General features: G+C 52.5%; 1 protein-coding gene across 3 annotated transcripts; it reads left to right on the top strand.

The window, feature by feature from the left end:
* Positions 1-1,346: 1,346 nt before the first annotated feature.
* Positions 1,347-24,804, top strand: PALD1 (phosphatase domain containing paladin 1). 3 transcript variants are annotated; one of them, XM_057403330.1, is made up of 20 exons: positions 1,347-1,506; positions 8,990-9,187; positions 9,318-9,420; positions 9,600-9,779; positions 9,853-10,017; positions 10,121-10,281; positions 10,440-10,515; positions 11,155-11,303; positions 11,388-11,484; positions 11,593-11,697; positions 14,735-14,830; positions 15,032-15,166; positions 15,775-15,891; positions 15,973-16,152; positions 16,894-17,091; positions 17,438-17,578; positions 18,043-18,114; positions 18,291-18,431; positions 21,437-21,592; positions 24,480-24,804. In XM_057403330.1, the coding sequence occupies exons 2-20, from the start codon at positions 9,003-9,005 to the stop codon at positions 24,627-24,629; spliced, it is 2,607 nt and encodes an 868-aa protein (XP_057259313.1). In that variant the 5' UTR covers positions 1,347-1,506; positions 8,990-9,002; the 3' UTR covers positions 24,630-24,804. The 3 variants fall into 3 exon arrangements, with proteins under 3 accessions (XP_057259313.1, XP_057259314.1, XP_057259315.1); XM_057403331.1 differs by having other exon boundaries at positions 1,351-1,506; positions 8,985-9,187; XM_057403332.1 differs by having other exon boundaries at positions 1,371-1,506; positions 9,062-9,187.
* The last annotated feature ends 520 nt before the right edge of the window (positions 24,805-25,324 follow it).

The following is a 25,324-nucleotide window of genomic DNA, read 5'->3' as shown; positions in this document are numbered from 1 at the left end:
TACTGGCAGAGTCATAGCAGGAACCCACCATGGTGCCTGTATGTATTAGGGAACAGCTGTGTGGGCAGCAGCTTATTTCCCCAGGCATTTGAGTGGCCCAAGCAAGGTGGGACTGTTCTGAGACTTGGGGAGCTGGAGCTACCCTGGTGTTTCAGAGGATGCCTCCAGGTCTAACACCCTCTCTACCATGCCCTGAAAGCCTCCCACAAGGTGGGAAGGCCAAGCATGGAGGCTTGGCAGGTGGCTTACTTTTAAGCCCAGCTGATGTGTTTGGGTCTGTGAAAGCAATGCTACATACCTAGCTTCACTTTGGGCAGCCGCTTCCCACCCTATCTGTGGTTAAGAGCCCTGGAACCTGACTGTTCAGCAGCATGGGAGAGAGGAGATATTCTGGGGCTGGGCAGGGGGGGTTCTATCTCCAGCAGGCTGCAAGGGGGCTTAAAATTAGCAGAAAGCGCAGGTTCCTCTGTAAGCTTCAGCTCTCAGGCTGCTTTAAAAGTTGTGCTGGGTGCTTGCACAAGTGAGTGCTGGACCTATACTTTCCCTGTGTGAGTTCTGGGGTGCAATCCACCTTGGCATGATAAAGCAAGGAGATAAGGGCTCACTGCAGGCCACTTCATGCCAGTCCCAGCCTGGATCCAGCAGTATCCCTTGCCCTGGTCCCCATCGCGCACATCAAATCTCTGCTCTTCCATTTCTGGGAAGGAAAAGAGCATTTTGGCTTTGAGAGATGCAGACAGTGCCTTGATGCTCCCAAAACTTGTGGTGTCCTGAACCTGTCTGAGGTGGTGGCATTTGCCAGTCCCCGGTCCATCCGAGGGGATTGACACAGGAGGGGATGTGAAGGATTAATGTGGCTGGGGGATGCTATGTGCTGGGGGTCCCTGAGGGCATGGGTGTGGTGGCTGGAGGATGCTCCATGCCCGGAGGACCCTGAGGGGGATGGGTGCTCCGTGCGAGAGGGTCCCTCAGGGGATGGATGGCTGTTGTCTGGAGGATGCAGTGTGCTGTGGGTCCCTGAGGAGACCGATGCTGTGGCTAAGGGGTGCTGTGTAGCGGAAGATCCCCTCAAGGATGGGTGCTGTGGCTGGGGAATGTAACGTGCCACGGGGCCCCTGAGAATATGGGTGCTGCGTGCCAGGGTGTCCCCGAGGGGATGGGCGCTGTGGGTTGGGAGATGCTGCGTGCCGGAGGTCTCCGGGGTGATGGATGCTGCATGCCAGGGGGTCCCTGAGGGGTAACAACGTGCTGGGGCACCGCGTGGGGCGGGCCTGTGTGTGTGGGGGTGTCCCTGGGCGGGGGGCGGTGCTGGGCAGCCGGCGGGCGCGGCTGGGGCCAAGCGGCAGCGCTGCCCCTCCTCCAGTTCCGCCTCCTTCCCCCGCCGAGGCTCCGGCGGTCGGGGCGGCCGCGGGGCTCCGCTCCCGCCACCCCGGTCCCGCCGCCCTCATGGGGCGCCCGATGGCGCGGCCAGCCCGGCGCGGGAGCTGAGCCAGGAGCTGCCGCCAGGTACCGTATCCCCCACGAGCCAGGGCCGGGCATCCCTCCCTCCCCCCCCCCGGGATAGGCTCCCCCGCTCATCCCCTTCTTGGGGCGGGTGGGGTAATTTCGCAGCCGGGTGCATGGGGAAGAGGATGGAGGGAGCGTGGGGTACCGGCTTGGAGCCGGTCGGGACCTCGGCGTGCCCTCATGCGCTACCCGGGGAGGGGGGGAAGGTTGCTGCCAGCCCCCATCGGGAGAGGGGGTGGGTGCCGCTGCTAGGAGCAGCCTTCCTCCTGCGGGGCCCGGGGTGCTGTTGGGCAGGGGTCCCTTCACCCCGGAGCCAAGGCGAGGGATGATGGGAGGAAGCTTTAGTTTGCCCAGGAAAACAAACTCCACGGTGTGGGCATGAGGTACCCCAACGCAGTCGAGGAGGTTTTATCTGCAGCCAATGCTGTGCTTGAAACCTCTAGAAAATAGATGGATAAGTAGTTTTGAGGCCCAGCATCCGCCCTGTGGTGTCCTCCCAGCTCTTGTGCCTTTGCAGTCCTGTTTCCTATTTAAAAGGGGCTTTTCTCTCCCTCTTGCTGTCTGGAAGCCAGCCCTGCAGGAGGCTGACCCAGGCGGGAAGCCCAGTGTGGCTGTCTGATGGTGCTAGCCGTGCCTGCTGCGGCTGGAGTGCTCCAAAGTGAGTTTTGGTGTTTGCATCCGTTGGTTTGCCTCCCTTACACCCCCAAAGGCCATCTGAGAAGCCAGCTTTGAAATGGGGATTTGTGGGATGGCTCTCCGCTGGAGGATGAGGATAGAGTAGGAAGAGGAGCAGATGTAACCACAGTTCCTTCCCTGCTCTGGAGCATCCTATTTGGGGAGCATAGGAGAAGCAGGAAAGCTGGAATCACTCAGCAGTCAGTTTCCCTCTGGTATGTTCATGCATGGTGCGTCACAGAGCCTGATGGGCTTCTGCCCCATGTAGGATTGGGGTCACCCTCAGTGCCGTGTCTCCCAGGCAGAGCCAGGATGCGGAGGATATCCTAGAAGGAAAGGCTGCCTACTCTCACTAAGCTCCTGCCCAGGATCTGTAGCTATCGGGGCTGAAAGCTTCCAGAAACTACATCCAGGCTGTGTTTCCTATGGCTGCCGGACTTTTCCGGACCTCTTCCTCTATGCTTTCCACAGTGCATCACTTCTCTAAGCACGGGGGGGCGAACACCATCTTCCTGCAGCCTCTGCACTGCAGCACTTGATACATCCCAACCTGTGTCTTGATTGCTATCCCCTCTGGATTGGGAGTGGGGGGAGAAGGCAGCAAGTTTTGAGGTGGCTGGGCTGGGAGTGGGCAGGCATTGCCTGAGGAGGGAGCAGGCAGGCAGGGGGAGGCATGCAGGCAGCAGTGGTGGGACATTTCCTTCCTGGAAGGCAGGAAGTGATTATGTCTGCACAAATGACACGGGGCCTAAAAATAACTGGCAGGTCTCTGTTGTGAGCAAACACCCCCCTGGGATTCGCTTGGTTTCTCTTTATTTGGGAGAGTGGGGTGGGGGAGAGCCCAGGAGCATGAGCTCCGTGCGCTACCGCATGCAAAACCACTGAGCGTGCAAAGGCGTGTGCGACGGCGGGTGCTGGCGCGTATAAGGTGCTGCTTGTCTTGCGAAAGGTGTGGTCTGCCGCAGCCCGGCTTTGAAAAGCGGCCCCGTGTAAATGGAGCCGTCCCATTGCTCCGCCAGCCCTCCCGTCGGGAGGGGAGCTGGTGGTTAGCTAGGAATAGCACAAAATCATAGCCCTTGCCTTCCGAAGAGCCCTGGTCAGGCTTGTCGTGGCGCTAAGCCTCCCAGGGTTGGGAGCAGGGTGCTGTGCCGTGGGTGCCACCCCAGCCTCCCCACCCTTATGGGGAACCCCCCGGCCACCAGCCTGTACAGGGTCACGCACTGAGACTTCCAGTGGGAAGAAGTGGAAATAGCACTGGCTGAAAGACTTGGCTGAACGGGTTTGGGCGTGGGGCTGTGGTGCTTCCTGGTGAGTTGGGGAGTACTTTGTGTTGGAGGGAAGCTTGGCTGCAGGGTGGTTGTCTCTTTGGAGATGCCCCTGGCCTTTATCTCTATCCTTGATGGCTTTTTTTCTCTGCACTATTGAAAGGAAACTTCAGTAAGCATGCTTGCGGACCTTGAAACCACCGCAGTGAGCTGACTACACAACTGGCAGCTCTGGCACTTGCAAATTAGGGCTTTGTTCCTCTTTCTATTGACAAATCCCCTTACTTCCATAGCAGGGAGCCTGTGCATCTCCTGTGTGCTGTGCAGTGAATTCTCTCTTGTGTCTTGGCATGCAAAGCAGCACCCTGGGGAGTAGTGTAATGTGTGAGGGGACCTGCTGAGGATCCCCTTTAAAAAACACAATAAAGATGCTTATTGCAGGGGAGAGGGTGCATGTGGTAGCTGCTTATCCAAAGGGCATCCTGCACCTGGGCCCTGTTAGGTGTTACAGGTGAGTTTTGAGTGAAGCTGTGGTGGCTCGGCCAAAAAAGCCATGTCCTGCAGCTGAGACATGTTTATATCTTAATTCCTCCCATGTGTTGCCTGGGGTTTTGCTTAGCCAGGAGGGTTTGACACTGCTGATTAATGATTCACTGTAAACGAGGTTTGGGAGCAAGGGTTGGAGCCTGGGTACCGTTCCCAGTATCTCCCAGTGGGTCCCAGCATCCTCCCCATCGGTGGCTACCTCCATGGTGGGGTGCAGAATCACACCCACATTTCTGGGGTGACATGCCTGGTTGCCTTTTTTTTATCCCCTCCTCCCTGTCTCAAACAGCTTTCCCTGACTTCAGGGTAAAGACTTTTAAATGAAGTAAGTAAAGGCGGGTTGGTCACGTGGAGGACGGGGATGTGGTGCTCGATTTTCTGCCAAAAGGCAGGAGTACGTCAAGGAGGGAGGTGTGAAATGCTGGGTCCTTGTTATTCTGGTGCTCCTGCTTGGATTTGGGGGAAGATATCCCACTGATACTTTCCCCTCCGCCTTGGCAGATGCCAGTGGTAGAGCATAGGGCATGCAGGGGATTAGCAGCACTGATCTCGGACCGATTGAGAAATACCTCTGTACTTTCTAGGAAATGCTGATTATTTGGTTATATTTTTGGCTGTCGATGCTGGCTCTCTGAGGAGCCGTGATAATGGAGGGCGGTTGCTTTTGCGTATTTAAAAATAATAGTAAAACAATCAAGACTTGTAAAATCAGAGCTGTTGCAAACTTGGCTTTTCAGAGCCTTTTCCTTTCCCACTGCAAAGTGCTTATGCGTAGGTTTAAAGTGTTTTGGGTCGTGTTGCTTCCTTGCCTTATTTCACCCTTGATGCTCAGCAAGCAAACATCATGTTTCAGCTAAACCATGGCTTAATATGTTATTTCTCACCTTTCTTTTTTGTTTTATTGTGTTTTTTAAATAAGCCAAGCTGCTTCCTTCCAGCATCATCTGGAACAACAGGAGCCTGGTTCCCATGCAGCCTCTGCTCTGGGTTATCTCCCAACACATGCAGGTTCCCCTGGCAAATGTCTGTTTGTGTGTTCTTTTATTTTCACAGTTTTCTGAAAAAAAGGGTTAAAGAGCACGCCGGGGCTTGGGGCTCCGCTCCAGTGCTTCCTTCAGGGTTCAGCGATGCTTCTCCGGCAGCGCTGTGGCTTCCTTCCACCCACTGCAGTGTTTCCTGCTTCCCTGCTTGGGTCAGCAGTGCCAGGTGCCCCTTGATTGGTCCCTTGTGGATGCATCCTTGCCGGTCCAGTGCTAAAAAGCCACTTGGGCTGCCCCACACCAAGGGGAGGGATGGATGCGTCAGGAGGATGCTGCAATTGCTGCTGCTTCCTATAGGGCTTTGCGCTTTATGTAAAAAAAAAAAAAAACAACAAACCAAACCTGTAAAATAACCTGAGGATGCACAGAAGGAGATTTATTTGATTTATTTCCTGCTGACAATGAGGCGGCCAGGCAAGTGTACGCTTCCTCCTCATAGTGGAGGCCAGGGCAGATGCATCCTGCAGCTGTAGCCCTGCCGCCCCCCACTATATTTAGTCCATTGTTTGTTCTGGCTTTGAGTCCTCGCCAGGTCCCTGGATGTGGGAATAACTTCTGTGCTGGGTGGTGGGCAGAGGAGCGACTTGGGGAGGTGGGGGGCTGAGCACTGTACATCATTGAGACTTACATGGCAGATGCGTGGGAGAGGCCACGGGGCCTTCCTGTCATCCCTTAGGATGCTCAAGCAGCATCCTGGTGCTGTCTGCAGCTCCTCCAGCATGCCCCATCCACTCCATGTTCAGTGGGACTGGTCTGCAGGGGAAGGGAAGCATCTATACATTGCCCACCTGGAGGCTCTGCTTTCTTGTTAGGTAGCAGGAATAATTAACTGGTGGCTGCTGGAGCTTTGAATGTAGGCAGAACACCTGGAGAAGAACAGTGCTGGTTTGTTCTGGTGAGACACCCTCTTACAGGGTGTCCATCTTTTTTTGTGGCTGGGGAGAAAATGGGCTCTTTGTTAATGAGCCACAGCCACAATGTCTCTGAGATTAGGAGCTGTGAGTGCTGGTGGGGATGAGCTGGCGTGGTGAGGATTTCTGGAGTTTGTCTCTGCACCTCTCACCGTGGGGATAAGATTACAGACAGGAGGAAAGGCTGCTGTACAGGACATTTTGTCTCTGCATCCTCTCTCTCCTAGAAAGGAACACCCTAAATGCAGCATTTTGCTTTGTAAAGAAATGCTCAAAACTGGCTTGACCTGGCTGATGGCTAACACCATCATAAAATCCTTGCAAATTGCTTCTGAGCGCCCTCATTTCTTGCAGTGGCATGAAAACAGCAAAGCCTCACCAAGGTGTCTGATTTTGAGGAATAATTCAGATCTTAGTATTCCAGGCTGAGATGCTGGATTCATTGGGGTTCTTTAAATTACAGATAAAATAATAAAACTAATTATTTTTTAAGGGTAAGTTGCCTGCCTAAGCACTTGTTCAGGATTTGCTAACTGGGTTCAACTCTAGGGGAAAAACACCTGATACTTGGGCTAATCCAAAGCCCTTTGTTGGGCTGGTCCCTCCCAGGCTGGACTCCTGCCCCCTTGGCTGGCCTGTGATGGTGGCTCCATTGCATCTCTTCTCATCACAGCTACTGGTGATATTTAGGAGAGTTTTCAGGCAGGATCATTGTATCTGGATTTCTGGGATAGAGTTCTTTTTCCCCACCTATCCTGTTTTGTGTCCCAGCTTGCAGGCTGGGCACTAAGAGTGTGTAAGCCCCTTTACTCCCTCTGGAAGCAGCAGTACCAGTAAATAGCTGCTCCTGTATGGATAACACCAGCACTTCCCTCTTCCTGTGGCTTTTTAGAGCAGTTCCCATGGTTGCCCAGAGCACCCATTTTGGGTAGTTTCAGTACTTTTCTAACAGATGCTTGCTTTTGCTTGCCCAGCTGAGAGGGGGAAAGAAGCTGAAATGTGATTTCCTCTCTCCATTCATTTTGTGGTTTGAAAGACCATTTCCAAATCTGCCCGACGTCTTTTATGTCTGTTATTTGCCGGTGTGGTTTGTCAGGCAAAAAAAAAAAATATCCCTGGGGCATTTATGGTGAAAGCGGGTGACTGCAGTGGAGGGGAGAAGGATGGATGAAATACAGAAGCTGCCTGTGCCTGCCTGCAAGTTGCAGGGGTGAGTCTTCATCCCCTGGCATGGGGATGCTGGAGCAGACCCAGAAGGATCGGTACGGCTTGTGGGCTGCGACGGCTGCTTTTGAAAAGATGCACCAATTCTGAGCAAAATAAAGAAAAAAGCATCCTGGCTGAATGCCCTCCTCCTGCTTGCTGGCTGGGGTCTCCAAAGCCACGAGTGCCTGCTCTGAAACACTTGAAATCTCCCTATGTTTTATTTTTTTTTGCATTATTTTTACCCTGACAATGTTCATGTGAAAGAAATGCATAAGGGGATGTGGAGAAATGGCACTGGCCTGAAGCAGCTGCTTTTTTTTGCCCCCCCTTTCTCGTGTGTATTAAAGAAACCAGGCTGCCTAATGGTGCAGAAAATTCATGGTAGAGCAACAAGTTTTCTGTGGAGCGGGGAAAGAAGATGGGGAGGAGGGGAAAATCTGTGCCAGCACATGGCTGTCTTGAAATAGCACATTTTCCGGAGGCTTTTCCCACTTCAGGCATTTGCAGCTGCTGGGGGCATCACATTCCCTGGGATTGCAGTAAGGGATTGATCCTGTGCTGCTTGCAAGGCAGCAGAAGCAGCTGCAAAAGCGTTTGTAGAGTTGGGTTAAAGTTACTCTGGGTTTTCCAGCATTGTGCATTGCCACCGAGTGGGTACCATCCCCCTTTGGATGCTGCCAAGGTTATTTCACATGCAGCATCAGTACAAAGGCGATTTTATTGGGGACCACCTCAGTAAGGGTGGGCAGAGTTGTTTTGTCATTTTTTTTTCTCCAGGCTACCCCTTTGCCATCTCTCACTTTATTTGGTTACTGGAATCCAGCCCTGGCTGATGGAGACAGTCGGCTCATTGTCCTGGACCGGTCAAGTGTGGCAGGATGCTCCTGGCTGCAGCCAGTCCCCCACCCTGTTCTGGCCTTTTTGCTTTCATCCTTGTTTAGGGATAAGCTCCCTGGGGAGGGGGAACTGCTTTCAGGGTACTCTACCTGCCCTGGGAGAGCAGATGCTCCTCCAGTATGGGAATAACCAGCTGCTTCAAATGCAGCTTTCAGATTTCTTCATTAATTGGTGGAGGAAATCCGTCATCCCACTGCCTCCAGGCTCTTGATACCTCCGGTGCAATCAAGGGGGTTTCTCAGCACTGCAGGATTATTTACTTCTATGCAGGGGACACCTTTCCTCCTTGCTGCTGCCCACAATTTCTGAGGCTGCAAAATCATGTGTGAACACTTCATACCCTGCTCCCCAGCTCTTCCTCTGCCTGTGTGTGCATCAGCATGCATGTGAGCACGCATATGCGTGCACAGCGTGGCTTGGGGAGCAACCTCCTGAAGCCTCCATCGCTTGCTGCTCCAGGCGTGCTAGCCAGCTCCTAAATTACTAAATATTTAGCAGTATTTACCACTGTTCAAGCGTTTTCTATGCAGGGAGGAACCCTGGAGCGGTTTACAGGTGCTGGGGAAGTAGAAGGTAAGGCTAGGGGCTGTGCTGCTGTGTCCCTCTGCAGTGCCATCTGCTGACTCAGCAGATTTTAGGGGCCGGATCTAGTGTTTCACCTTCCTCCCACCTTCCTCAGCCCCACTTTCAGCTGCTCCGGGTCTGGACCCTCCCTGATGGAGGGAGCCACATGGCAGGCAGGCAGGGAGGAAGAAAGCCATTTGCAGGAGTGGGAGGGAAAGGGCTGCTTAGCTTTTCTTCCCAAAGGGGCCTCTCCTTGCCGGCTGTCAGCAGGGGGTTGCCCTGTGCCCGCCCAGGATTTTCCCTTTCTAAACGAGGATCAGCTGAAAAAAAAGCTCCTCTCCCTCCTTGTTTTCCCTGCTGCCTCCCTGTCCCAGTGCAGCTGCCCGCAGATTATGGGTACAACCGCCAGCGCAGCACAGCAGGCAGTCTCGGCATCCCCCCTGGAGAGCAGAGTGCCAGGCGACGGCAGCATGGAGGACCAGCGCTCCCTCAGCATCCACTCCTTCCAGACCTTGGGGTTCCATAACAGCAAGGCCAAGTCCATCATCACCAACAAAGTGGCACCTGTGGTCATCACGTAAGTCCTTGGCAGCCTCTTGCAACTCCAGACCTCTGTTTTTCTGCACCCTCTTCCCTATATACTGCTTTTTTACTCTTTACCTATGCCATTATTTTTTAACTCTATCCACCACATGTGGCTCCTTCAGGTACAACTGCAGGGAGGAGTTTCAGATCCACGATGACCTGCTGAAGGCCAACTACACAGTGGGACGCATTTCTGACACCACGCTGGAACACTACCTTGTGCAGGTGAGCATCACCACCCCCTGCCAAACTCATTTCAGCCTGGGGTTTGGTGACCTCAGTTTTTTTTTGCTGCTGATTTTGAAGCTAACCATGAAGAAGCCACTTTTATTCCCAGCTGTGTTCAAATTGCTTGCTCAAATCCACTTATTCCCCATCTTCTCTCTGCCCGTCTTCTTTTGCAGGGGAAATATTTCATGGTCAGGGACATATACGGCAAATTAGACGTCTTGAACACTACTGGCAGCTGTGGCGCTCCCAATTTCCGACAAGCCAAAGGAGGTTATGCTGTGTTTGGCATGGGACAACCCAGCCTCAACGGCTTCAAGCTCATGCTGCAGAAGCTGCAGAGAGAAGGCCACAAGGTTGGTGGGAGGGTGGAAACTGGGGTGGAAAAAGGTAAGAGAGCTTTTGGGCAGCCTCTCCCCATCTTCACAGGAGTGCGTCTTCTTCTGCGTCCGTGAGGAGCCTGTGGTCTTCCTGCGTTTGGAGGGGGACTTCGTGTCCTACACCCCTCGGGGCAAGGAGAACTTGCATGAGAACCTCCAGCGCCTGCAGCAGGGGCTGCGGGCAGAGAGCCTGGAGCTGGCCATCCGCAAGGAGGTGAGGTGGGATGGGAGGGGGTCGTCACCCCATGGGAGGTGGGTGGGTTGTCAGAGGTGGTGGGCACCCCATGGATCTTAATGGGGCTCCACATCTCCTCCAGATCCATGACTTTGCGCAGCTGAGCGAGAGCATCTACTATGTCTACAATGACATTGAGCGCTTGAGGGATGAGCCCCACACTGTGCGGGTGCAGTGTGAGGAGGACATCCAGGTGACAGAGGAGGTTTACCGCAGACCCATCTTCCTCCTGCCCTCCTACAGGTGCTTCCCTTCTTCCTCCTCCTCATGTGTGGTTGGTGGCTTTGCTTTTGCAAGCTGAGCTTGTAATAACCTTTTAAGCCATGTGTCCTTCATGGTGGTGGGGACAAAGCCCAGCCATGTCCCTCTCCTCCTAACAAGGGCTGTCCCTGTACTCTCAGGTACCACCGCCTGCCTCTGCCTGCTGAGGGAGCCCCTTTGGAGGAGCAGTTTGATGCTTTCATCCAGTTCCTCAGGGTGAGCTTAATCCGTGGGGCCACCTTGGGTTGGGATTTTCTCTTCTGCCTGAGCAAGTGCACTAATCGGGGAGTATGGGAGCAGCATCTTCTGGTTTTGGTTTTACACTCTGTGTTAGGGGATGCTTGTGCCTGCGGTTGCATTCCATTCCCATTGCTGTAGACACTGCTGGAGAAACCTATGTTGTCCAGCTGCTTATCCCTACCTCTGGCTGGAGATGACCATCCCTTGCCACCTCCTATCATCCCTGTGCAGGTGGCTCTTCCCTTCATGGGTTTGGGATAAGTGATCTGGGTTTGGGGCAAAGGCTTTCAATGGCAGGGCTTCTCTTATCTTTTTTTTTTTTATCCTGGGAGATGAAATCTCAGTGGCTTGGGGCCTGGTGATGGGAACATCTCTGGTGGGATGGACAGGCCAATGTCTGCCATGGCTGGAGAGGGCATGGGGCAGGAGGATGCGGTGGATTGACTGCCCATTGTGCTGTCCTGGGCCATACACACCATTCCCTGAGCAAAGGGGAGATGCCGCTCACCTCTCTGTGCCTGGGCAGAGCTGTCATCTCCACACTGGCCATTGTGGTGGCAGACCTGTCTCTCCTGGATGTCTCTGTGGTCTCCATCCCTCTGTCCCCTCCCTTAGGAGAGCCCCAGTCTGCTGCTGCGGGACCCTGGCAGACCCCCACCAGCGCTGCTCTTCAGCTGCCAGACTGGCGTGGGCAGGACCAACCTGGCCATGGCCATGGGCATGCTCATCCTCCACCACCACCGAGGAGCTGCCCAGAAGCCTGAGTAAGTGGCGCAGCTGCTGGGGCAGGGGTTGGGGGAATGCCTGTTCCTCTGGGGCTGGTTTGATCTCTTTCTTCTCCACCCCAGTCTCCCCCACCCGCCTAAAGCATCCCCCAGGGACAGGCTTCGGATCATCCAGGCCTTCATTGAGATGGTCCCCAAAGGCCAGCAGATAGTAGAGGAGGTAAGGGGGTGCCAGCAAAATCCCTTTCACAGTGGATGAGAGGGGGGGAACTTGGTCTCCCCCCCAGTCTGGGGTTTGCTGAGCAGCTTTCTGCTTGCTCATCACAAGGTGGATGGTGCCATCACCTGCTGCTCGGAGATGCATGACATGAAGGAAGCCATCTATGAATACAAGAAGAAGCTGGAAGGGATTGGGGAGGACTATCAGATCCAGGTATGCTAATTAGAGGATTGCCCGGAGGCAAGTTGCCTGCACAGGGTAATTTATTGAGCTGCTTTTGCGTGGGGATGAGAAGAATGTAAATTCTGGAAATCCAAAGTTTCCTGTGAGCTGGAAGCTTCCCAGCGATGTCAAACCTGGAAGGTTGTGGAGCTTCTCTTTTTTTTTTCCTTCTTTTTCTTTTCCCCCTTACCCCTCTCCCCCTCCCGTTGTTTTAGAGCCCTAACACGGAGCAGGCTGGGATTTGAAGGAAAGCTGGCTGTTTTGGGCTTTGCTGCTGCTTGTGGTAGATGACCTTGGGGGCAAATAATATCCCATGCTCTGGTTTCACCGGGTCTGAAAGTGAAAAACTGATACCAGCCTGGCTGGTAGAAGTCCTCAGGAGCTGGGAGGGATTGTTGCTGAGAGGTTTTCCTGCAAATGTAATCACTCAAGGTCATGCTTTTCTATCTGCAGATTTCTTTCCCTTTGTTTTGGAAAGCCAGCAGGGTCATTTTCCATGCTGGGAAGTCGTAGTCTCCCCTGTCTGACCCAGGGGGTCCTCACCAGGCAGCAGATGGAGGGAGGGAGGATGTTCTAAATGGAAGTGCTGCCCCTATCTTAGCCTCTTTGGAGATTAATTTTCCCATTTATTGCTGAATGTGGCTTGGAAGTGCTGGGACTGGTTCTAAAGGGCAATCTGAAAACAGGTGCCGTGCATCCAAAGCAAAGAGGCTGGAGCACAAAAACACCATGAAAAAGGATTAAGCAATGGGAAAAGAAAGCATTTCCTGCCACTTTATTGGCGTTTAGTGGCAAACCCCACACTTGTCCACACCCCTGCACCCTTTTAGGGTGAATTTGGGTATGTTTGGTGCTGCTCATGTGATAGCAGGCAGTTTCGTGTATAGCTGGGGAAGCTTGGGCACAAGATTTTCCTGCTGCCTCGAAGCCTTTCCCTGAGTTTTTGCTGCTGGGAAAGGCTGCTCCATGTCATCCTGGATGCTGGGGAAATAAACGACTGGGGGATTGCCATAAATTACCTGCAAGGAGAGTTTATTTGAAATCTACATGGAGTGAGAGCAAGTTTAAACAATGGCAGGGGGCCAGGAAAATGTGCTGGAGGAAAGAGGATGAGGAGGGGAGAGGGGCTGATGCTTGACCATTGAAAAAAACAGCCTGGGCTTGGTAGGGCTGGAGGGGCTGTAGGTGATACCGAGGGGCTTTGCCAGCTGAGCTGGCAGAGTCCCACTTGATTTTGGGGAGAGGAAAGGCTTTTCTGGGCACTGAGGAATGATGTCATGCTGGACTGTGGTTTTCTGCCCTGCGCTGAGGACAAAAGCAGAGATTTAAGGCCTAAAGTGATGGTGTTGTAGGTGTATCCTGGCCTGGGCTACTGAGCTGCAGCTGGATTCCCATGGTACTCAGCTCTCCATGGCTGACACATGAGCTGATCATCCCCCTTTTCATCAAAAGCCTATTTAAGTGGGAATATTAAGAGATTTAACTTGGGTGAGACTACAGGAACCTAAGCTCCTGGGGACAAGCACTGCTCCACCACTGGTGCTGTCCGCAAACCCGGCATGGCTCCATCCTTGCAGGCTTTGGAGTTTCCAGAGCAAAGACCTCTGCTCTACCTCTTGATAAATGACAGCAGGCCGGATTTCTCTTGCTGAGAACAAGTAAATACTCATGTGTCAGCCGTGTAGTGTCGGAGGTGGACAACGCCGCTTGCCAGGCCAATCTCCATATGTATACAGCCCCATCTTAAAGGATTTTCCATTGTACCCTGGGGGAAGCAGGGTCCTGACAGGCTCTCTAAGGATGCTCCTGACAGGCTTTCCAAGGATGCTTGTGGGTCCTGTGCTGGGTGCACCTTTGCTGGTGCCAGCATTGTGGGTTAGTTTATTGGATAGGATGCTCAGATGTACAAACCCCTGCCCTGAGGCAGTGTGGATGTGGTTTCTGAATTGTGAAAAATTCTCCCTGGGAGGAGATAGTTGTGCTGAGGCACACGCCTGGTTTGGGAAGGTGATGGTGAAGATGAAGAAGAGTGCTTGCTTGAAGCCAGCTACATAGGCACTGGGATGCTTCTGGGCATGAAGGAAAAAGGAGGCTTTTGGAAATGGAGGCTGTTACAGGGTGTGTGGCTTATGTTTCTATTTAATAAGCTCATCTTGCTCTTGATTGTCTAGTGTCACCCATCATTTAGGGATCTGCATCCTCCATGAGATGCTGACCCTGGAGTGAGTCCTGGTGGGTTCTGCTGGGCTCTGAAGGCAGAGATGGGGTCCCTGAAAGGTTCTTAACCATTCCTTATACTACCCGGTGCATGGGGCTGGGAGGTGATGTCTCCAGCCAGCTTCCCCCATCCCTACCCCTGGCATTGCTAGTAAGGGGATGCCTTTTCCAAAGGATGTTGCTGCCCAAGCATCTCCGCTGAAGGCTTTGGAGGTGGCTGGGATGCAGGCAGGACCTTGTGTTAACCACCCCCCTCCCCTTGGGTCTGAGTCTCTGGTTAGCAGCTGGACAGCGTATCTCCCTGGGACAGCAACGCCCCTTGGGTCTGTTTGGAACCGCTCCCGGTTTGTCCTTGGCCTAAAGGGAAGATTTTGTTTGAGCTGAAATGCAAATTTATGTCTTTAAGCATCATTTAATATGGAAAACTTGAAATACTTCATAAAAAAAAACCAACCTCAAAACCAAAACCCACACTGCATTCCAGATTGGGTTTTGTATGTTCCCCCTCCCAGCCCCTTCTCATTTGGAAGTAGTTTCTTTCCAAACAAACAGCTTGGTGAAGTTAGCATGAATATGCAAAAAACCTTCTGAGCAGCTTAAGTGGCATTTCTGCCTGTCTTTCCCCTCTTCCCTCCAGAAAACCTGCTCCATAAAAAACATGCCTCAGTCCTGTTTTCTGCTTGCTTGTCTCTCTTCTAAGTCAGCTGCAAATAAGTGTGTGTAGGGATTTTTCCCCCAGCCTTCTGGTCTGCTTGGGGCTCAGGACTGTTTGGCGTTGGGCACCACAAATCCCACCTGCCTTTGCTTTCAGGGGAACAGCACCAAAGAGTATTTTCTCCAGAAGACTTTGCAGAGCCTCGAACGCTATTTCTACTTGATTGCTTTCAACTACTACATTCATGAGCAGGTAAAGACAAAACTCCACCAACCCCAAAATTCCTCCTTTGCTTTGTTTTGGCTTCCACGTGCAGTGGGAGGGAAGGACTCTCCACCTCTGAGCTGCTTAAGCAAATGTGGGTTTTTTTGGTGGGATTGTGGGTTGCATCTGGGCAGGGGGTGCAAGCCCGTGCTGACAGCACATCCCTTCCCCCCGGCCCCCCGCCGGCAGTACCCCCTGGGCTTTGCCCTCAGCTTCAGCAGGTGGATGTGCCGGCACCCCGAGCTCTACCGGCTGCAGGCGGAGATGAACTCATCGGAGCTTACCATCACTGGGGATCTCATCATCAAGGGGACACGAGTACTGGTGAGTACCTCCTGTGGATGTAGGGGTGGGCATGGCTGCTCCTCATTGTTCCCTGAATGGCACTTTCCTCAAAGGTGTTTGGTGGGGTGGGAGAAGCAAAGGGACTTCCCTGTTGTACGGGGCAAGTGCTGAGTCGTGGGGTCTCCAGGTTTCTGTTGGGGCCTCAGTCTATGTCCTGCTGGCATCCTTGGCAAGGATGGACATATGGCTGGAGACCCCCTGCGCACACAGATGTGTCTGGCCCCTCAGACCAGGGGTACCATGATGCTGGAGCACCCCAAGATGCAAGCCTAAGCTGCTAGCCTAGCTGCAGCTTCATGTTTTAGTGGTCCTTGGCTGTGCCTGGGTGAAGGAAGCCAGAGCTGTTGGTGGCTTGCTGCAGCTTTGGCATCGTCTTGCTTCAAGAAGAGCATCTCCCACCTTTGAAATGGAGCTGTGTGGCTTTGAGCCCTGGCTTGCTGGTGCTGGAAGGGTTTGGGGGCTTCTGAGCAGGACTATGGGTGAGAGGCTGTGTTGTGCTGGGAACATTTCTGCAAACCCATGAGTGGGAAAGGGGCAGATACAGTGCTAGGGGGTGCACCCCTTGCCCAGGCTTTGCTCTGCTGCAGGTGGCAGATGAGCGCTTCTGCCCGGATGTGCTGAGCACTGCCAAGGAGATGAGTGTGGCCAACTTCCGACGGGTGCCCAAGATGCCTATCTATGGAACTGCGCAGCCCAGCTCCAAGGTGAGAGGCATGCTAATCCTATCTCTAACCTTGTAAGGGGCTACCTGCCCTCCCATCATCCTTGCCTGGGCCTTCACCTAGACCCTGGGGAGCGTCCTGAGATATCTGACAGATGCCAAGAGAAAGCATGCCCACATCATCTGGATCAACCTCCGGGAAGAAGTGGTCCTGGAGGGGAACGAGCAGATCTATACACTGCGGGAGCCCGGGCAGCTGGAGGAGCTGATCCCTGTGCCCACCGCATCGCCCCAGCAGCTGGAGGTGAGCTCTTGCCCACTGGGGAGATGCTTTGTGCATGGGGGTTCCTGCCAATCCAGGAAGGGCAGATGTTCCCCTCCCATAGAGCCCTCATGGGCCATGTCCATAGGCTTTGATAGTCTCTCAGCCCCTGGAGCTGCTTCTTCTGGTTTTGGGATTTTTTAGTTCTAGCAATGAGGAGCAGTGGTCATATTGGATGCCATGCTTAGCTTGTGCCCTCCATGTCTGCTGGAGGCTGGGGACAGCCCCGCTGATGGAAAACCGGGTGGCTGACCTGCTCTTCATCATACTGCAAAAAGAGTCCTGACTTTGATGTCACTGTGTAAGAGTTTGCAAAAACAGAGCAAAGCGGAGATCCTCCCCCAGAGAATTTATTGTGTGGCTTAAAAGTGAGGGTAAAAGGCACCCGGGGAAAGGGAAGAGCAGATGTTCCCAGCTTGGTGTCCAGAGGAGATAAGCAGCGAGTAGCTTGGCTGCCAGCAGTAGTGTGACCATGCGGAGGAGCTGCCCTGGGGTGATGGAAGTTGAGGCTCCTGAGGCTCCCATCAAGCATGGTGGGGACAGAGGTGCTGGTCAGGAGTGACGTCCAGGACCTGGTTGGGAGTTTTGAGTTTGGTGGGTGTTTAAGAGGGATTTCAGCCTGCATCTGAAAAAATAATTAAAGTAATTAAATTGCCTCCCCCCCCTCCCCAATAGAAATAACAGGAGTGGGTCTCACAGTGAGGGTTTCTCCATCCTCTGCAGAAACTAGAGGCTACGCTGAAGGGTGACCTGCTGAAGTGCCAGAAGTGGCTGGAAGTGTACCTGGAGGCAGAGAAGCAGATGAAGATGTTCAAGAGCTGCTTGACCATGCAGGAGATATTTAGCCAGCAGAAGAATTCCTGCCAGGGGCTGACCTACCGCCGCATCCCCATCCCTGACTTCTGTGCTCCCAAGGAGCAGGTACCCTGGGGATGGAATGGTGCTGCCTGCTTCCCAAGCCATTCCTGCTGCTGCGGGGTGAATGTCACTTGGGTGCTCGGTGCCCTCTGGGCCAGGGACTATGGTGGTGTGCCCAGGCTTGGTACGGGGTGCTTGCTGAGGCAGGGAAGGGTCCCTGGGAAGTGCCTTCAGCCTGTCAGAGATAGAGTGGAGGTTGCTGGGTTGGATCCAGCAGCAAGAAGTTAAGGATTTAGTCTGGTGGCTGTAGGATAAGTGGGATGCCCTGGTGGGGAGGGCAGGGGGGGCAGCCTGTGCCAACATGTGGTGGGCTGCACTGATAAAAAAACCCTGGCTTCACCCCCGGCAGGACTTTGACCGGCTGCTGGAGGTGATGAAGAGCGCTCTGGCTGAGGACTCACGGGCAGCCTTTGTGTTCAACTGCTCCAGTGGCCGAGGCAGGACCACCACGGCCATGGTTGTTGGTGTGCTCACCCTCTGGCACTTCAATGTGCGTACTGGGTCTCCAGCTCTCCCTGGGCTCAGGCTGGAGCGGGGACTGCTGGGGAAGCTCAGTACAGTCATTGTACAGTGGGAGGGTTAAAAGGAGAGTGGGGAGGGCAGGGGTGATGCCAGGGCTGCAAGGGAGTGACTGCCCATATGTTGGCATCTTGCTGTGCCTAGCCTCCAGTTCGCTTCAGGAGTAGTGAGGGTACCTTCCTGGTGAGCCTTTACCCTGACTGAGAGTTCCCACTCCCGGAAGAAGGGTTAAAGGCAGGAGAGATTTGGCTCCCTCCTTGCAGAGTGGGTGGTGGGGTTAAATTTTGGTTTTCTCTTCCCAGGCAGATGGGAGGTGGGGGATGCCTGAGGTCCTGGTGAGTTGGGTTCAGGATCTGCATTTCTGCTAAGCTGTTGGGCAGCATGAATGGTGCAGGGTGTGCAGCCCCTAATGGCCTGTCGCTCTGACTGTCCCAGGGCATCCCTGAGATGGGCGAGGAGGAAATCGTGAGTGTGCCTGATGCCAAGTACACCAAAGGGGAGTTTGAGGTGAGTCCTTAGGCCTGACTCTGTTTTAAGGGTCCCCCTCCAAGCCTGTTCCTTGCTACCTTAGCCATGGCTGCTTGTTCGGAGTGGCCATATCCTCTTGCAGGTAGGGATGTAGCAGTAGGGTCACAGGGAGGAGGCACCTGGTAAAGCCCCTGCTTCTTCTTCCCGTGTTCCAGGTGGTGATGAAGGTGGTCCAGCTCCTGCCCGATGGTCACCGGATGAAGAAAGAGGTGGATATGGCTCTGGACACAGTCAGTGAGACCATGACACCCATGCACTACCACCTCCGAGAAATCATCATCTGCACTTACCGGCAGGTGAGCATGCCCTTCTCCCTGTGGGCACAGGGCTGCCCTGGTCTGCTGCACCCAGTTCCAGAGGGTGCTGCCAGGCTCTGGGACCAGCCCTGCTGAAGCTGGGGTTGAAGTTTTCTAGCATGTCACCAGAGATGAGCCACCCAGTGACTTTTGGTCATAGTCACCCAGTGCTGTCTTTGCATCCTGTGCCATCCTGCATCCCACCTGCAGGATGGCACAGGATGCAGGATGTCCTCTCTGTCCTCCCTGTCTGGTGCCTTCCTGCATCCCACCCTGCATACCGCCTGGCCGGTGCCATCCACATCCCACTCAGCAGCCTGGCCATTTAGCACTGTCCTGCATCCCAGTCAGCATCCCGCTGTCCCACATCCCACACCCTCCCGTATGCCACCCAGCATCCCTCCCTCCCGGCGCTGTCCCGCATCCCGCAGCCGGCAGAGGGCAGGGCTGGTCCTTCCCGCTCCGCTTCCAGCCCCGGAGGCTCCTACGAGATCGGGAGGGGACCCATCCTTGCCCGTTCAGGAAGCATCCTGTGGCCTGCTGAGCCTGTGGGCTGCAGCCCGCTTTTATGTGGGAGCTTCTGTGGAGCTGATGAAGGGGAGAGAGGATATTTTTTTTTTTTTCCTTTTTTAAGCTGTGCCATTCTTTCATGGGACCTTAAGAAAGGCTGAGCTCAGGGCTCAGCATTGTCCCTGCCCAGGATGGTTTGCTCCATGTCCCTTCCACTGTTGCCTTGCTGTAGCTTTTGCCACAGCTGCCATTGACCTGTGTTTTCATTTAACAACTGTGAATGATTGACCAGGGGAAGGAAAACAAAAGCATTTAATCACCCAGTAACATCCACAGCTCCCTGGGCTTCTGCCTTCTGGTTTAATGGGGTCCTCTGCTTTTCTGGGGGGCTGGGAGAGAAAACCTGAGCCCCATGGGACAAACCACTGGGGACCTGACTATTTAAAGCAATAGCTACTGTGAAATTATTTGGGATAAGTAATTTTATTTCCCCTTCTTTATGTATTATGGGGAGGTGGCCGTGTAGTCAGTGGGAAGCCTCACCTACTTTATTGCATCCTTTGTTGCTGCAGAGCTAAAAACTCCCATGCTAAACTAGCGGCTTCCTGCTTATGGATTCAATTATGTTCTCCAGTGACCCAGAATGATCCCTGCCTTGCTGCTGCCTCCTGCCCCTACTCAGCCCTGGGGGTCCCAGGAGGAAAAGCTCAGCAGAGCAGTCTTGCTGGCCTGCTCCTAGTGTGGGTTTTTGTCAGGAGACAATTCCCGCGACCTCCTTGCCCCTCTTCCTGGCTCTTGATGGTCAGGACCAGCATATGGGTGTTCCTGGGCTGTATCCTGTTTCCGGGCTGGCTGCATCCAACTCACCCTGGCAGCTTAGTGGGAAAGTGAGATAAAGAGGGAGTCATCCGCTCCTCCTGCACCCTCTGTCCTAGGAGGAGACTTTTGTCATTGCATTTTGTGTTTTCTCTCAGCTGCTCCATCCACCCCATTGGATTTGGCTGGGCCAGGGGAGGCATGCACAAATGCTTTCTCTTTTTTTTATTGTATTTTTTTCCCCAGTGATGAGCAGCTTGAAGAGAATTGCAGGAATTGTATATTCTAGACATTGCCCTAATGGACTTCTAATTAAGCTGTGGTTAGTGTTTAGAGAAGCATGCAGTTTGGGTGAACCAGCATTGTCATGGCATGGTTGCTGTATGCGTGGGGGTAATGCTGCTTTGTAGCTGTGGGAGCCTGCCCAGAGATGCTTTTCAGGGTTAGGGCAAGCAGGAGGGAAAGATATGGTGCTCTGGTACTTGCTTTGGTTTGTTCCTACCCCTTCTCACCCCTAGGTGGGAGGAAAAAGATAGGAGACTATAAGATGACAGGATAATACAATTATGAATAATAAGGTAATAGAATAAAATTAAATAATAGAAAATAATAAAATGATAAATAATAGGATAATAGAATAAAATCTAAACAGAATAATATAAAACCATGATAAGTAATAGTATAATAGTAATAGAATCTGCTGTTCGAATACAGAGGAGACACCTTTTTCAAGGTCAGAACCACTTGCTTGTTGCTGCCACAAACAGGGGTACAAGTTGGTTGAACAAACTGTGGTTTAAAAAGTCCATGGTGGAAATGTTTGTGTGCCCTGGTAACAAGTGGCTGGGGAAGGACCTAGAGAAAGTAGAGTGGGCTTGTTGCTGAGAGCGGGTTGGTGCTGACACTGGAGCAAGGACTTGCTACTCTTTGGGGATGGTCTGCAGGGTTCACTGTGGGATCAGGGCTCTTATGTATGCTGGCTGACTGTTTATTCCTCATTTATTATTTATTAATTCCCAGAAGAGGCATCATTGCAGGGATTATCTGTTCTTAAAATAATAGCTATAGTAATAGCATAATTATATGTATATACAGTAGTAATAGGAGGTGCAATGGTCACCAGCCTCAGAGCGGGGCTCTGGGTGGCTGCTGTGGCCTCCTTTCTTCAGTGGTGGAGGCTGAATCTGACTGGAGTTTTCCCCGGGGAAATGCTTTGCAGTCCAAGAGCTCATGGTTTTGGGTATGGTTTGCACCTGGACATCTGTTCCTGGTTCCTGGGCACACACCCCACACATTCAGCAATCCTTCATCTATTTTTGAGGTCTGCATGGTAAAGGGGAAGTTTTTATGTGCTGGAAACCACAAGATAATGAGAGCCTGGACTGCCAGGCCACAGTGGGAGCGGGCTGGAAGGATACGCTTACTTTTGTCCCCAGAGTGGTCCTCTCTCGGCAGCTGAAGGTGAGGTGGGGGCTGCACCCTGGGCTGAGCTCCCTCGGGGATAATAGTATTGGAGGACCAGTGTGTAACAGTATATATGGCTTTTCCCTAGCATAGGAGGTCCTTCGTGGGATTGGAGGGCAAGACCATGGATGAGGACTGGGTGCAGGAGCTGCCTCTCAGGTGCGTTTCCAAAGCGGGTGCCACGGGCATTTCAGCCAGTTTCTTGCTCCTTCCAGGGGAAGTCGGGCAAGGATGAGAAGGAGACGCGGATGCTGCAGCTGAGGAGCCTGCAGTACCTGGAGCGCTACATCTACCTGATCCTCTTCAATGCCTACCTGCATCTTGACAAGAAGGACTCCTGGCAGCGGCCCTTCAGCCTCTGGATGCGTGAGGTGAGCCTTTCCCCACCTAAGCTGCCACCAAGTCCTTGCTCATTTGGGAAGTAGAGCCCTGTTCTTATTTTGTATATGATTTCCATATGGCTGCTGGGGGTTTCCTGTGTGTCCCTTTGTTCTTGATTAACTCCTGTACCACCAGGTTGGTGGCTCTTATGGAAAACCAAGCAGGCCACTGCAGATAGATGGTATCCTACCACATGGATGGGGTGCTCTCCCATCTCAAATTTGCCCCTTTTTTCCTCTTTTGAGCTTCCCAGGGTTTATTGTGATCTGTCAGTTGTGATTGCAGCATCTGGGGCTGGGAGACCACCAACCAACCCTGCCCCAGCCGCCTCTGCCTGGCTTGATTAGCTTGGCTGGCTCTTCTTGTACCCAACCCTACGTCTGGTTTCTTTACAGTACATTAAAAGTACAATATCCTGGACAAACAGTTCGGGGAGTGAAATGAAAGAATAACTAAAAGCAGCCCTGCTTTGCCTTGCCCAACTGGGGCAGGTGGCATAGGGGATGGAGGGCACTGAGCATCTGAGGGAACTGGGAATCAGATGAGAAAATGGAAGGGGGGGTTGGTGAAAGACCCTAAATTATCCTTATTTCCTGCTCCGAGGGATGTAGGCTCTGGTTTATTCGGGGATTATTGCTTTGTACTCTGTCATGGAGGGGGTGTGAATTTGCAGCAGAAAGATGCTCCAGACCTGGAAAAGGAACTTCGGAGGTGGCACAAATGATGGGGGGCATAGGGAGTATGTGTGCTGCTCTCTGGAGGGTTATTCTGCACAAGAGATTTAAAGGGGAGAAGGGAAAGATGGAGAACACAGTAATTTGAATTATGTTATTTTATATTTTATTTGATGTTTATCACTGTATTTTATTATTTTTTCATTATTTAAATTTTATTACTTATTATTTTTATTATTTGTTTCTATTATGGTGCAGAGATTAGTTTTTCTGTGCCCGGGTTTGCATGGTGCTAAGCAGGCAGTGCCTGCCTTTGTGGGAAAAACCTCATCCCTTTGCTTGCCTCTGCCAGCACCACTAATTCGTATTGGCATGTTTGATCCACTGGGCGGGAGATGAAAGCAGTGGCTGCCAGCTCTGCTCACCGTCCCCCCCGCCCCATCTTGCTTGAAGGGGCCACAGCAAGGAGGGGGGATGGCCAGTGCCCTCCCTGGCATCTCGGTTATGCTGGTGTTTGTATAGCCTGACAGGAGGTGGTGGCTGGGGCTGGACCATTTTTTAGTGGAGATGTGTGATGCTTGCTGTTGGCTGGATGCATGGGTTTAAATGCATCTTTAATGCAGCATCTTTAATGCATGGTTTACATCTGCCCCTGTCATGGTTTAAGCCCAGCCGATAACTCAGCACCATGCAGCCGTTTGCTCACCTTCCTCCTTCCCCTCTCTGGGCGGGATGGAGAGGAGAATCAAAAGAATGTAAACCCCGTGGGTTGAGATAAGAACAGTCCAATAACTAAAGTATAATATAAAACTACTACTGCTAATAGGGAAAATAACAAAGGGAGAGAATATAAAACTAAAAGGGGAAAGGAAAAAAAACAATAAACACACATGATGCACAATACAATAGCAACCTCAACAGTTAACCAGCGGCAATATCGCACCGACCGGGACTCCCTGATCCCCATCCATCAGCTGATCCGTAGACTGGAGAGCCAAGGAGTGATCAGCAGGACCCGCTCACCCTTTAATAGCCCCATATGGTCAGCGCAAAAGTCTAACGGAGGGTGGAGACTAACAGTAGACCATCGTGGCCTGAATGAAGTCACACCACCATTGAGTGCTGCTGTACCAGACATGCTACAACATCAGTATGAACTAGAGTCAAAGGCAGCCAAGTGGTATGCCACGATTGATATTGCCAATGCATTTTTCTCAATTCCTTTGGCAGCAGAGTGCAGGCCACAGTTTGCTTTTACTTGGAGGGGTGTCCAGTTCACTTGGAACCCACTGCCCCAGGGGTGGAAACACAGCCCTACCATCTGCCACGGACTGATCCAGACTGCACTGGAACAGGGGCAGGCTCCAGAACACCTGTAATACATTGATGACATTATCATGTGGGGTGATACAGCGGAAGAAGTCTTTGAGAAAGAGAAGAAAATAATCCAAATCCTTCTGAGGGCTGGTTTTGCCCTAACCCAAAGTAAGGTCAAGGGACCTGCGTAGGAAATTGCTGCTTGTTTTGGGCTGTGTATCAGTCAGCAGGTGGTGAGCAATTGTATTGTGCATCACTTGTGTTTATTGTTTTGTTTTTTTTTTTCCTTTCCCCTTTCAATTTTATATTCTCTCCCCTTGTTATTTCCATTATTATTAGTAGTAGTAGCAGTTTTCTATTATACTTCAGTTACTGGACTGTTCTTAATTTAACCAGTGGGATTTACATTCTTTTGATTCTCCCCCCCATCCCACCCCGAGGAGGGAAGGGGGGTTATGAGGGAATGGCTGGGTGGTATTGAGTTACTGGCTGGGCTTAAACCACAACAGCCCCCTGTCCCCCTTATTTGCTGGAGGGGGGGGGATATACACCCAAGTTACAGATACACAAGGAGCCTTTGACCCCAAAAGCACCCTTCCCCGCTGCATAATCCCTGCGTTTTTAGCAAAAACAAGGCGCCATTGTAGCTTTTCACCAGAAGGGTGCCAAAGCCAACAAACCCTGTGATGGCTGACCCCAGCAGCAAGGAAGACGCTTATAAAATGTATAAATGGTTCCATGAAGGAAAGCTGGGGTGGGAGGGTAGGGGGGTACCTGGATGTGGGAAGGTGCTGGGGCCCTGCCCCATGCATCTTCCCCCAGGAGGTAGCAAAAGCATCCCAAGGATGCCAGGGGAGTTAAATCTCTCTTCTCCCTCTGCTTTCAGGTGGCGGCAGTGGCTGGGGTCTACGAGATTCTGAACCAGCTGGGCTTCCCTGAGCTGGAGAGCCTGGAGGGCAAGCCCCTGTGCACACTGCGGGGCCGCTGGCAGGCACAGGGGAGCACCTCCCGCCCTTTCCGTGGGGAATTTGTGTAGGTTGGGGTGCAGGGGCGTCCCCTGCTGCTTTCTCCTGGTGGGGCAGAGGAAAAAGACTGTTTTCCTAGAACCTGGGGGTGTGGGGAGGGAGGGGCGAGCCCCAAAACTGCCTTAGAATGGGAGAATTTCTGGGGTTCTTTTGGACGCAATAAAAATACTGTAAGTTAAAAATCAACCCTTTTGGGCAGGTGCTTGATTGTGAGTGGGGTGTGAGTTGAAAAAACGACTCTGAAAGGCTGGGATGCCATTGTCTGAATTTGGTGGATGCGTGGAATCATGCCACATTCTTTGAGACTGTCCTCACTTTCTCCCTAAACCAGTGCAGAATATGCATGCATACATATATATTTATATACACCCATAAACAGATATGCATATATATATGCACATATACACAAATATACATACACATGCATATATGCGTATATATAAATATATACACACACAGAGTTATAAATTTAGGCCTCTGTGTGCATATATGTGTATATCTGGAGCCGTAACACTTGTAGCCTGGATTAGCACTCACAGAGATCCCTGTCACTGCAGACCTGGGTATTTTTAAGATTTGAGCATCTTTGTTGGTTCTTCCCAACTGTTTAGTTGTAGATGTGGCTGGCGGAAAGGCAGGCATGGCACAAGGTCTGGGGGTCCCTGCTGCCCCCCAAGACCAGCCTTTTTCAGTGCCAAGGTGATGC

Source organism: Pezoporus wallicus, unplaced genomic scaffold, assembly GCF_028554395.1.
Source record: "Pezoporus wallicus isolate ANWC-B61680 ecotype Strahan unplaced genomic scaffold, APGP_CSIRO_Pwel_v1 contig_4264, whole genome shotgun sequence".
Lineage (NCBI taxonomy): Eukaryota > Metazoa > Chordata > Aves > Psittaciformes > Psittacidae > Pezoporus > Pezoporus wallicus.
The sequence above is the reverse complement of the archived record's forward strand: the minus strand, read 5'-3'. Positions and strand labels throughout refer to the sequence as shown.

Bases quoted from the DNA above. Each gene is read 5' to 3' on its own strand.
- PALD1 (XM_057403330.1), top strand. From the start codon at position 9,003: ATGGGTACAACCGCCAGCGCAGCACAGCAGGCAGTCTCGGCATCCCCC. The intron at 9,188-9,317 runs GTAAGTCCTTGG...TGGCTCCTTCAG, and splicing joins GTGGCACCTGTGGTCATCAC to GTACAACTGCAGGGAGGAGT. The intron at 18,432-21,436 runs GTGAGCATGCCC...TGCTCCTTCCAG, and splicing joins TCATCTGCACTTACCGGCAG to GGGAAGTCGGGCAAGGATGA.